Source organism: Engystomops pustulosus, chromosome 7 (assembly GCF_040894005.1).
Source record: "Engystomops pustulosus chromosome 7, aEngPut4.maternal, whole genome shotgun sequence".
Lineage (NCBI taxonomy): Eukaryota > Metazoa > Chordata > Amphibia > Anura > Leptodactylidae > Engystomops > Engystomops pustulosus.
Genome location: NC_092417.1, coordinates 169,147,959 through 169,161,046, shown reverse-complemented (window position 1 = coordinate 169,161,046; position 13,088 = coordinate 169,147,959). Strand labels below are relative to the sequence as shown.

Sequence of the window (13,088 nt, the reverse complement as noted above, 5' to 3'; positions counted from 1 at the left end):
GTGAGTGTACCCTGTTTATTATGTTCACATACCCTGGGGCCCATTATAGTTAAAAAAAATCAATTTAAAGACCTTGCACCTCCCTTAGCTGTTGACAAGTGATAGGGCATAATAAGCTGCAGTAACCCAGCACAGCCACTATACAGGGAATGGAGCTGTGCTGGATTTGTTTTCTATGTTAGTTCTGGTGTCAACAAGTATCAGATCTATGAACCTGTCCGTTTTTTCAGTTTTCCCCCAATTATGATCATTATAATTGGGAAAAACAGACAAAAACGGATGCGGTTTTTGACAGACGGGTTCAAAACGCCACATGTGCCCCCGGCCTTAATGTCAGAATTACAGCAGCTAGAAAGCAAAGACCAATAATACCTGCAAAATGTTGACAAGAATCATCGAGTTTGTGACCTGCCCATATAACTCTTGCTGCTTGGCGGCATACGACAGGTTAATTAAGGTCCAAGCGACAATTCCAGGGCGTCCATTGAAGAAAAGCTTAAAGTCGAACCATTTTCCGATTCGAGGGTTAAACTCAATCCCCATCATGTAGTCATAGAGAAAGTTACCGGTGAATTTGCTGCAAAATTATAGGATAAAAACAGATTATTTATAGACACATTTGCACGTAACTTTCTTTATATCTTGTCTTTTATCTCTGTCACTTGTTTGTCGCACTGAGGTCACATGAAAGTCACCCGCTGCGTATTTATAGGGACTGCCACTGTTGTAAAACAAACTCTAGCCTCAGGTGAAAAAGACGCTCACATGAACAAAAATAGATAAAATTGTAATATAACAGCATTTGCAGACATTAGGTAACTGTAAGGTATAACTTGTAAGGTAAGAAAAAAACACTGTCAAGTATTTATTATATTGGCTGGCAGATTTGGCAGCTCTGTGCAATCAGCGACAGACAGAAATCTTACACTAAAATTAAGGGTGTGTTCACATTTTCAGTTTTTCATATGCAGTTTTTGAAGCCAAAAGCCGGTGTGGATCATAATGGGTGAGAGCATATCAGTGAGAGAAGCTGCAACTCCTCTTTTTTCACTCCACTCTGGGTTTTGACATTGAAAACTGCATCTGAAAAACTGAACAAGTGAATGCGTCCTGAAAGGACAACAGCCATTTCTCCCTGAGTTAATCTCCGTGCACATTGGGGCAGATTTACTTACCCGGTCCATTCGCGATCCAGCAGCGCGTTCTCTGCGGTGGATTCGGGTCCGGCCGGGATTCACTAAGGTAGTTCCTCCGCCGTCCACCAGATGTCGCTGCTGCGCTGAAGTCCGCCGAGGTCCGCTGGAATGCCCTGAAATTCACCTTCACTTGGTGAAGGTAAGTGCAATTTTTGCAACACATTTTTTTCTTTAAATGTGGCGGTTTTTCCGAATCCGTCAGGTTTTCGTTCGGCCACGCCCCCCGATTTGCGTTGCGTGCATGCCGGCGCCGATGCGCCAAAATCCGATCGCGTGCGCCAAAATCCCGGGGCAATACAGGGAAAATTGGCGCAAATCGGAAATATTCGGGTAACACGTCGGGAAAACGCGAATCAGGCCCTTAGTAAATGACCCCCATTATGTAATTTATGGGTCCCAACATATAAACAGGCTTGACCATCTAAAGTATGAGGAATATTTATCAGTACTTCTGCGGTAGTTGAAGTTGCATGATTCCGGCGACTACGCCGCCTCAACACCATGTGGTTTGAGGGGTGCAGCTGCCGGACAAAGGCCTGCCTGCCACATGTCTGCGCAAAAATAATTATTTTTTTCAGATTTTTGACTTTGTTTGCCAGGCAGAATGGCCAGCTGATACAGGTTTAAGCCTCTTGATGTATCCGCCACTAGAGCGCAAGCGTATGATAAATCTCTCCCTATATGTCTATGTCATAAGCTATGCACAGGTGCTGCACCTTATTCATAAAACTTTTACCCCATTAAACAACAACCTCTCAGGTAAGGGTTGAAATGTCCTTTCTAGAATTCCCTCTTTTTATGTGAAATCTCACCTATTTACCTATATAAAAGCCATATGCAAATGAGCAGAGAAGAGTCATATTTTGCCTGAGATAAGTCTAGTGTAGAGGCTGCAGAGTGATGCCGCACATGGCGTTTTGAACAAGTTTTTGGGCCGTTTTTGAGCAGTCCGTTAAAAAACACATCAGTTTTTTGAAAACGCATGCGTTTTTGTCCGTTTTAATTGCACAAATTCGGAAAACCAGACAAAAACGGATGCGTTTTTTAACACATGCGTTTTTTTTAACGGACTGCTCAAAAACGTGTTCAAAGCGCCATGTGTGGCATCAACCTTAGGCCCCTTCCACACTTGCGAGTCTGATGCGCTGAACTCACATCACACTCGCATCGAGTGCTGCATGCATCTCCCGGAACGAAGGTTGCAAACCGGAACTCAGCATGTCATTTCAGTTCTGGTTTACAGCATTTGGGCCGGTAGATCCAGGCAGATAAGAATTTCATATTTGAGATCACATCAGGCAATATAAGCAAATTAGATTGTTATCCCCTATGCACACGACTATAACACGACTCAATGGAGTTGCAGATTGAGAATAGGGCTTCAGTATCTCAAGAACCCCCGCTAATTGTCTATAAGAGTGCTGGAGATTTTACTTCCGGAGACAACATTATTCTAATTTACAAATTTGGGTGGGGAGGGAATATTTTGCCTAATAAGGGACAATTGGTCTGCTTCTCACAGGTTCTTTTGCAATACTATGTATCAATTGTGAACTTGGTTTGACTTTTATATTTTGTCAACCTTATTAACTATGTAATCCATATTGATAAAAGACTCCATATCCCACCAAGTCTTGAATGCTGTTTTTCACAGGCCAGCAGTCAGGCATCTGATTTGTGTGTGTGTACATGTATAAATAACTTACCAGTCTTTGGCGTTGGTTGGGAACAAGTAGGCTTTAATCAATGCAAATGTGGAAACAGAGTATCCCAGTACATTGGTACACCATAATAGAGGAATCCAGTTGTCTATGATGATGGTGGGGGAGAACCAGTGGAGATAATAGGCGTTAGCGAACCAGACGATGTGGGTTATAATCCAAGCCTGGAGCCCATTGATCTGGTACTTGTTCACAACACCTGAAGAAGACAAAAAGCAAGATTATTTTTATGTCATTTTTACAAATAATCTGCACAAAATGAATATAATTAATGTAATATATTGTTAGTGAATTTCTTATAATTCTAATTTTAGATCCAGTTGTGTTTTAAAGGGGATGAGCCACTAACGTATTCATAGCGACTGAATTAAGTGGGGGTCTTCTCCATATAGTCTCAATGGAAGGAGACTGGTTTCTTTGAGGTCCTGGTGGTCCAATCCACAGTGGTCAAACATTTCAAACATCTACTGTGGATGTTTTTGTGGACCAGTCCCTTTCATGGTTTATGTGGTAGTAAAAAGTTTTAATAGAACTCACCAGCCGGTGTTCTCGCTCCTTCTTGGACACCCCCAACGTAACCAGGGATAAATTTATGGCAAATATCCGGAAGTAACATGTAGAGGAACACCTACAACATTAACACATTAAACTTGTTAAAATCTCTCATGGATCCCAAAATTTAATAGATTCATCTGCTTATTACTTAAAGGACAAGTACCTCCAAAAATCCGGAGAACTTGGGAGAACTCATTAATGGATGCAGTGGAAGGTTGAGCATGTGTCCCACCACTCTATTTAATAGTGTGGGATGTAAGAAATTGTAGAGCACAGCGTTCAAGTATCTCTTGCAGTCTCCGTTTAAGTGCTGGAGATACCCCAGCGCTGTGCTTGCCAATTTCTGACACTCACATAATGTTGAATGGTGGGATGCATGCTCAGCCATGTTCTTCAACCATTAGTGAGAACAGGACCCCCGTTCTCTGGATTACTGGGGGTCTTTTTTCTTCATTGGTGGGGTGGGTCCTTCACAGATCAGACTGTTCTGCCATATCTTGGAACTTGAAAATTTGGTACAATCCCTTTTTGTTGGGTGAAAATAGGCCATATGCACCGATTTTGGTGGTTTTGGTCCACACATGCAATCTCGGCCAAGCTGCTAGTGTATGTGTATGAGGGAATCAAGATAGATACAGTAGCTGTCAGACAGACAACACGATGGCTATCCCAATGTGTATGGGGGTCATTAGGAAAGTATTGGGCATCTTGAGATTCCAACAATGGAAGATGGAATTTAAGTGACACAATTAGGGGAATTTATTAACCCCCCTCGCCGTATTTCTGGCAGATTTGCGCAAAAAAAACCCCTAAAATGTCTTGTGCCACAGGCTTTAAGACCATTTTTGACACTTATTCGACTAGTCCGACAAAGGGGCGCGGCCTACTAAATGGAGGCGTGGTAAAATAGTGGACCGAAAATAGTCTGTGCATCAAAAAAAATTGCTACACAACTTTAGAAACAGCTAAAAGCAGCTGCAAAAGTAGAACTGTCTTAGACTGGGACAGAATTCAACATCTCAATGCTAGATCTGGCACAGCACAAGACTAGAGCTCTGCACTGTCAGACCATGTGACACTATAACAAATTCCCCCCATTTTTTTGTTACAAATTCAACATATCTGATACATAAATTCCTTAAAATACCTGAAAAGAGACCCAGGCCGCATAGATGTAAACAGCTTTCCAGGTAATGAGTGGCGTCCTCTCCCATATGTCGGAAAGCTGCGTTTTTCCTGAGTACAAGTCAAGGACAGGTCCGGTGAGAGCGCACTGGTACTGATCACATGACATCACAAAATAATAGACAATGAGGGGGGCAAACATAAGCAGGAAGATGACACCACCCAAAGAGAACCAGTCCACCTCCCTACAAGAAGAAGATACAGATATCATGTAACATTGTAAAATTCAGAATATACAACTCAACATTTGGTTCTTGTCACTGGCTTGTCACTATGACTATATGAGGCTGATACAAAGACTGACAGCTGTGATTTTCTTACCAGGCTCGTCCCCATTGCCCATCATGATCTTTTGCACCATTAGCTATTTTCTTGTGATCTCCTCTTGATGCATTTTGTCTCCGGCGCTCACCCATTTTGATACTAAAATATAGATATTAATTAAATGTTACGTTACATGATAACACATAGCAGAATAACACAAACTGACACTGTGCTCCTAAACAGGGTTGTGGAGTCGGTAAGCCTAACCTCCAGCAACAACTCAGACTCTTCCATTTCCCTAACTCCCACTCCAACTCTACCAAAATAGTCACCAACTCCTGTTTTCCTGGTCACTCTAGCAGTGCCGAGATAAATGCAAACTTTCTTTCCCAGTGCCCTTTTCCACTGATCTGTAGCAAAGGAGCTTCACTACTGAACATGTACATAAATTGCAGCCACATTCAACAAAACTAAAAGCCTGGAAAAAGGGGTGCACAACCCGAGGGAGATGAGTGTAGCTGAGTCCTCACCACTCCCAGGTCCTCTCCAGCCGCTCTGCTCTGTATCCTGACTCCTGATGCCGGTTTAATGTGCTGGTGTCAGGATTTAGATTAGAACGGCCCCATGAGCAGGACCCAGGAGCATTAACTACTTGTCAGCTGTACTGTACTGCTCCAGCCAGGGTCTTCTCCTGCTCCTAGCACAGCACATGGAGGAAAGAAGAAGCTGCAGAGCGGCACATGGAGGAGAGAAGAAGCTGCAGAGCGGCACATGGAGGAGAGAAGAAGCTGCAGTGCAGCACATGGAGTAGAGAAGAAGCTGCAGTGCAGCACATGGAGTAGAGAAGAAGCTGCAGTGCAGCACATGGAGTAGAGAAGAAGCTGCAGAGCGGCACATGGAGGAGAGAAAAAGCTGCAAAGCGGCACACGGAGTAGAGAAGAAGCTGCAGAGCAGCACACGGAGTAGTAAAGAAGCTGCAGAGCAGCACATGAAGTGGAGAAGAAGCTGCAGAGGGGCACATGGAGGAGAGAAGACGCTGCAGAGCGGCACATGGAGGAGAGAAGAAGCTGCAGTGCGGCACATGGAGGAGAGAAGAAGCTGCAGAGCGGCACAAGACGCTGCAGAGCGGCACATGGAGGAGAAAAGAAGCTGCAGAGCGGCACATAGAGGAGAGAAGAAGCTGCAGAGCGGCACGTGGAGGAGAGAAGAAGCTGCAGAGCGGCACAAGACGCTGCAGAGCGGCACATGGAGGAGAAAAGACGCTGCAGAGCGGCACATGGAGGAGAAAAGAAGCTGCAGAGCGGCACATAGAGGAGAGAAGAAGCTGCAGAGCGGCACGTGGAGGAGAGAAGAAGCTGCAGAGCGGCACGCGGAGGAGAGAAGAAGCTGCAGAGTGGCACATGGAGGAGAGAAAAAACTGCAGAGCGGCACATGGAGGAGAGAAGAAGCTGCAGAGCGGCACAAGACGCTGCAGAGCGGCACATGGAGGAGAAAAGAAGCTGCAGAGCGGCACATAGAGGAGAGAAGAAGCTGCAGAGCGGCACATGGAGGAGAGAAGAAGCTGCAGAGTGGCACATGGAGGAGAGAAAAAACTGCAGAGTGGCACATGGAGGAGAGAAGAAGCTGCAGAGTGGCACATGGAGAAGAGAAGAAGCTGCAGAGTGGCACATGGAGAAGAGAAGAAGCTGCAGAGCGGCACATGGAGGAGAGAAGAAGCTGCAGAGCGGCACATGGAGGAGAGAAGAAGCTGCAGAGCGGCACATGGAGGAGAGAAGAAGCTGCAGAGCGCCACATGGAGGAGAGAAGAAGCTGCAGAGCGCCACATGGAGGAGAGAAGAAGCTGCAGAGCGGCACATGAAGGAGAGAAGTAGCTGCAGAGAGACACATGGAGGAGAGAAGATGCTGCAGAGCGGCACATGGAGGAGAGAAGATGCTGCAGAGCGGCACATGGAGGAGAGAAGAAGCTGCAGAGCGGCACATGGAGGAGAGAAGAAGCTGCAGAGCGCCACATGGAGGAGAGAAGAAGCTGCAGAGCGCCACATGGAGGAGAGAAGAAGCTGCAGAGCGGCACATGGAGGAGAGAAGAAGCTGCAGAGCGGCACATGGAGGAGAGAAGAAGCTGCAGAGCGGCACATTGAGTAGAGAAGAAGCTGCAGAGTGGCACATGGAGGAGAGAAGAAGCTGCAGAGAGGCACATGGAGGAGAGAAGAAGAAGCTGCAGAGCGGCACATGGAGGAGAGAAGAAGCTGCAGAGAGGCACATGGAGGAGAGAAGAAGCTGCAGAGAGGCACATGGAGGAGAGAAGAAGAAGCTGCAGAGCGGCACATGGAGGAGAGAAGAAGCTGCAGAGCGGCACATGGAGTAGAGAAGAAGCTGCAGAGCGGCACATGGAGGAGACAAGAAACTGCATCTGAACTGTGGTTCTGTGAGCTACAGAAACAAGACACAGACCATTGGAAATGCAAGTAGCAAATAAAGATCCAGTTCTGGTCTATTACTTTAAAAAAGGTTGTCCAGAGATTGAAAAACATGGCTGTTTTCTTTCAAAAACAGCGCCACACCTGATCATGTTTTATGCCGGTACTGCACTTCCCCTGTATAGTAAATGGAGCTTAGTTGCAATAACACACACTACCAATGGTCAAATGAATGGAGGTTTCACATAATTATTCATTATGCTTCAGTGGCACTGAAAATATGCAACATACATACCACATCTTCAATTAATCTGTCAACAGTTTTGACGATCCCAAACCACTAACAATATGTTAAAAGTCGACTGTGAAAACTAATTCTTTAATAATTATTCAAGGTTTGTAACTTTTTCAAGTGCAAGTACCTGTCCTCACACTGCTGGGCTCTTAGCTCTCTGTATTGAGCTGCTATACAGCTTTACCCCTTTGCTCTGAGTAACTGCTGTTGTATTCATCCAGAACCCTGGAAAGCTTTTACTCAGAGCAAAGTCTAAGGGGCTATGTTGCAGCTCAATATAGACTCTAGGATTGGACATCTGACATTGTAGAGAGTCAAGAGCACAGAGGTGTAAGGAAGATGTAAGAAAATGTAGATTATTTGATGGATTAGCCTCTTCATAGGGGGACGAGACCACTTTTAGGCTTCTAAAGGTTCCCGGACCTGGATGTGACTGCATAATCCTATGAGCAAGAGGATAAACTGTGATTTCTTAGACTTCAACTAAATAGCTACATTGTCATCCAGCACATGCAATGTATTTCCTGCAATGTTTGCTTGATGATATGTAAGGTAGCAATTATGAGAGAAGGCTAAAGCTTTTAGGAGCGTTCTCCTGTCTGCAATTATAGCAGGTCAGGCTGAAAATCCACTTTGAGTTGTATGTTTGTCATATGCGCATCACCGGGCAAGGCTTGTCCCATCCTATATTTCATGCAAATGCTTTCCTAATAGCTCTGTAGACAGAAAGCTTGTAGTCAGGGGAAGCGTCACAGGCTCCTTCCTGCTGTTAGTGTATTATGGTGAGGGAGGAGAAGGGATATTCTGTATATTATTAATGTATGAAGCAAACCATTGAATCTTCACTATAGTATCATTATGTAAATGATAAAACAAGGCATATGGAGGTAATAGATGGGGACATCTGTTTTAGGGTATGTCCTATCCACCCATGCTTTCCAATAGGATATTGCAGGTAAGAATAAGTTATAACTTAGTATTATCTGTACAACTGCATAGGTGGGCCAGGTGGCCGTCTTTACCTGAAGAGTATTACACATATCGATTTCATCCTGCAAAGTGCTGATACACACGTTAGCAGCTATTTAATAGCAGAAAGTTAGTAATTTCTCCTTATTTCACCGGCATGAAAAGGTCTTCTCTCTTAGCTCCTGTCAGAGCTCTGATCCTTTCCTGACAAGCAGGGCAGGAAGCGTTTCCTATTGGCCGCAATTGTATGAGTATAGGAACGGTATGGAGAGATCTAGAAGTTGGGAAGAGTGACTGACCATGTGTGTCCACAACCAGCACTTATCTGGTGAAGGGACCTGCACATTGCTGTGCACTCTGAACACCAGGTGGCGCCATACTATGTACAATAGGTAATATTGCTTTTCACTGAATAATTTTTTACTAGCATAAAAGACTGGTTTTCTGTTTTACTGTAGGTAATGAAAACGGAATTCTGACTGGGAATGGAACAATAACATGATGGACAATGTATACCATATGCTTAATCGAGGTGTGTACATCTATACATCACAGGCTACCGCTGAGAAGCTTATGTTGTGCCATAGTGACTATCCACGTGGCTCAAAAATTACTGTACACGCACACATAAATTTGCACAGTATTAAGAGAATGCACATTGGAGCACATTTACTAAGGGTCCGTCGGACTCATTTCCGTTGGGTTTCCTGAACTTTTTCGTTTTGCGCTGAATTGCCCCGGGTTTTTGGCGCACGCGATCGGATTGTGGCGCATCGGTGCCGGCTTTCATGTGACACAAATCAGGGGGCGTGGACGTCTGACAAATAAATGAAATTGTGTTGCAAGATCAGCACTCACATGCACTGGGAAGAAGAAGGTGAACACCGGAGGACCTGAGCGGGGAAGCGACACATGCAAGAAATTGGATGCACGATCTTAGTGAATCGCGGCAGCTCCGAATCCTCGTCGGACATTCTGGATTGGCCGCGTCAACGGCACGGGTGAGTATATGTGCCCCATTGTGTCCTTAGAGATAGACTTTAACCTTGTGTTTTCAATCTTTGCCCCATTCAATAATAATTCTATTATTATCTCTTTGTTATCTCATTCTTATCAGCTGCCAGAAATGGATCATAGAACATCTACCCTGTCATTACAGACAATTATGTACAGAATCATTTAAACCTTTAAAGCTTAGCAGCTGTCAGGTGCCCACTCCAACATTTAGTCTTTAGGGCGGCACTAGTGTCATTTTAAAGATAAGAATCTGATCTTTCAGACTTTCAGATCTCATCTGAACTGTGGTTCTGTGAGCTACGGAAACGAGACACAGACAGTGGGAAATGCAAGTAACAAATAAAGATCCAGTAATGTTTTATTACTTTAAAAGGGTTTGATAAACATAGCTGCTTTCTTCCACAAACAGCGCCACACCTGACCATGGTTTGTGCCGATATTGCAGCTCCATTGTATAGAGAATGGAGCTTAGTTGCAATACTCTACATGACCCCTGGTCCGGTGTGGTGCTGATTTTGAAAGAAAGAAGCCATGTTTTTCAACTTCTGGACAACCCCTTTAAATGCATCTCTGGATCTGTATCTCACTGAACTACAAGTCTTGTGCAATTTTAAAGGTCATATACCGTACTTATTTTTAATATTATACCAAAAGAATGGTTCTAGGTGCTATCAAGCCCAGTATACGGGTGCCTGAAGTGACCCTCCCTCTCCAGCCTCAATAAGTGACTCATCTCAGGGGAAAATATTACTCTTCTCTGCTCATTTGCTTATGACTTTGGAGGTGATAATTTAGAAGTAAATGGATGAGATTTCACAAAATAGAGGGAATTCTAGAAAGGATATTTTATCCCCTACCTGAGGGGGCTGGGAGTATACTGGGGTTAAGTTTGGTGACAGCTTCCCTTTGAGGAGCCATAGCTTTAGTACAAGTATTGAGTGAATCTCAATACAAAACATTTACAGCAGAGACTTTAGTGTGACACATGTTCTTGTCTAAAAAAGGTTAGGTATGTTGTAATCTAACAGCCCGATCCTTCTCATCCTTAACATGTGCCGTAGGGGTGGAATCCAGAGACACCCATAAACTTTAGATGGAAATGAATCTAATGTATATTGTGGCAGGGTGGCTGCCACTAGAGAAGCTTTTGGGCATAAAATGTGCATTTTTGCCTTATGAAAAGCTGAGTAGAAGACAGACCTGGAAAAGTTGGGTCTGTCTAATTAAGTTGATTATTTTTCAGCTGGAGGGGCTGCACTAATACATGGGGCAGACTTCACACTGGGCTCCACCCTGGGGAAGAGACAGGCGACGGCAAAGGCCTGTGGAGCGGTGGCAGTGAACTTGCTGTGTTTTTGGGGTGGCTGGCAGTAGGCCAGCACCTGGTGAGGTAGGGAACCTCGATGTGTAGTTAGTGCCGGAGAGGCTTAGGTATTATTTTTATGTTTTGAGTTTGTGTACTGCCAAATAAAGCTGGCTGAGGCCAGTTTTAACCTTACTCACATTGTGTGAATTCCCTGTGTGTGCTGGTCGTCTGCTTAGGAGACGACGATCCCCGGAGCTAATCCCTTACGTATGGTGGCGGTATGCTAGGGCATGGAAATCAGCACACACAGCGAGATTTAAAGGGCCAGTAGCCCTCATGTGAGAGACTGTTGTTCCTGCTGCTGGAGGCGCTGTGGTCACGGGAAGATTTGTCTTGGTGTGAGAGATATACAGAGACTGCTTGTTTGCTGTGGGAGTAATCACCATGGGTCCGATGGATGAGTTCCAGAGACGCTGCCGGCAGATGATGTGGGAGGACCTTGGAATGCCAGAAGCTATTCGGGTTATGGAGACCCCAACTGCCAAGGCGAGCGGATCCCAGCCGATGGTTCGAGATGTCTGTGATCGGCCTGCAGTTCCTGCGGAGAGGTTGCTATGTGCCGTTGCCGGGGGCAACCGACGGGAGCAGCCTTGCAGAGGTCTACGGATGAACCGGTGTGTGGCGGAATGTCCTGCAGCAAAGTGGCCACGTGTTGCAGCGTGTATGCAGCAGCGCAAAGATGTGGTTGCTAGGGGCAACCAACGGCGACAGCATGCGGCTGTGCCATGTGAGGTCAGTGCACCTCATTGTCCTCTGGTCAGGAGACCAGAGAAGTTGCCAGTCAAGACCTGTGAGATGATAGTGGGTGGAATCCCGCTGATGGTGGAACTGGACTGTTCTCAGGATGTCTCCAGAGTTAAACCGGACATCTTATTGTTCCTGAAGTACCAGCCAGGGAAGGGTAAGACTGTCTGGATTGACTTTGAAAGTGATATTGCGATTGTGACACATAAGCTGGAGATTTGTGCAGATCTGGAGGTGGAGTTCATCCTGGGGAAAAACCTCCCTTTTTTCTGGGACTTGTGGGAAAGTATTCCAAGTGGTGGGAATAGCTGCTTTTCCTGGGAGACCCCTCTGACATCGGGTACAGTCCCAATCTCCCCAAAGGACGATCTGGAGAAGTCTCAGCGACCTGAGGTGATGGTGGGTGGAGTCTCAACAGGTTGCAGTCTGAACTGTGACCAAGGGGTCTTGATCCCACAGAAGGAGACTCTGCCACTGAGACTGATAAAGTCTGATGGACTATGTGATGATGATAATATTTGTGATGCCTTAATTTCTGAAGTTAAACCAGAAAAGTGTAATGTTGTGCATAATCTGCCTCTAACCTGTGGTTATAGTGTTAACTGTGATTATATGACACTACCTGTAACATGTGACAATTCTGCAATGCCGATAACATCTGATAGCGTTACAATGTCTGTTCAGAATTATGCAGAGTGTGAACTAGGTGCAGCCCTAGATACTGAGAGAGTTAGCTCAGAGGTGCCCCTAGAGGTTGTGAGTTGTAATGACACAGGTAGCGAGCCTGAGATGTGTAATCTAGCTAATGGAAGTTCAGATAGGGATACCGCCATAGCAAGGGCAGGTGAAGATAATGAGATCCTGATTGTTAGTGGTTTCCCTTCAGCCCAGAGTTACACAAACAGTGAGTGTGAACAGAGCCCTAGAGAAGCAGCTACTCGCTCAGAACCTGCAGGAGGTGAGGATAGCCTGTGTCAGTCACCTGTGGAGGAGTCTCACATCAGTGTTCAGGAAATGTCAGGGGGAGACCAGACATCTGATACACCTGAGGCTTCTGAGGAGATTGATGTACTGAGTTCGTGTGTGAACAAGGCCAGAAGAAGCATCAATAAACTGAAGCGTCATGTGAATACTGGTTTGCGGAATAACTGGTATAAATGCTACAATTGTCACGTGTCTTATAGAAGAAAAGGTGACCTAAAGAGACATATATTACAGAAACATGAGTTGAAGATTGATATCTCGTACTGTCCTTTCTGTGATACAGTGTTTGCAAAGAAAAGTGAATGGGAGGTTCACATGTGTACGTGTTCGGGGAACAAAAGAAAGTGCCAAAATGGTGATGCCGACCTCCAGGTG

The 13,088-nt window shown here is 45.2% G+C and overlaps 1 protein-coding gene across 4 annotated transcripts in view; it reads right to left on the bottom strand.

Moving 5' to 3' along the window:
* Positions 1–13,088, bottom strand: part of DHCR7 (7-dehydrocholesterol reductase) — a 93,014-nt gene that overhangs the window by 4,027 nt on the left and 75,899 nt on the right. For all 4 annotated transcript variants that reach the window (XM_072118903.1, XM_072118902.1, XM_072118904.1 and 1 more), the window contains 5 exons: positions 4,979–5,080; positions 4,620–4,842; positions 3,455–3,545; positions 2,903–3,116; positions 373–577 (listed from right to left, as the gene is read on the bottom strand). In XM_072118903.1, the coding sequence (XP_071975004.1) occupies positions 373–577; positions 2,903–3,116; positions 3,455–3,545; positions 4,620–4,842; positions 4,979–5,073 (828 nt within the window). In that variant the 5' untranslated portion in view covers positions 5,074–5,080. The remainder of the gene's footprint in view (positions 1–372; positions 578–2,902; positions 3,117–3,454; positions 3,546–4,619; positions 4,843–4,978; positions 5,081–13,088) is intronic.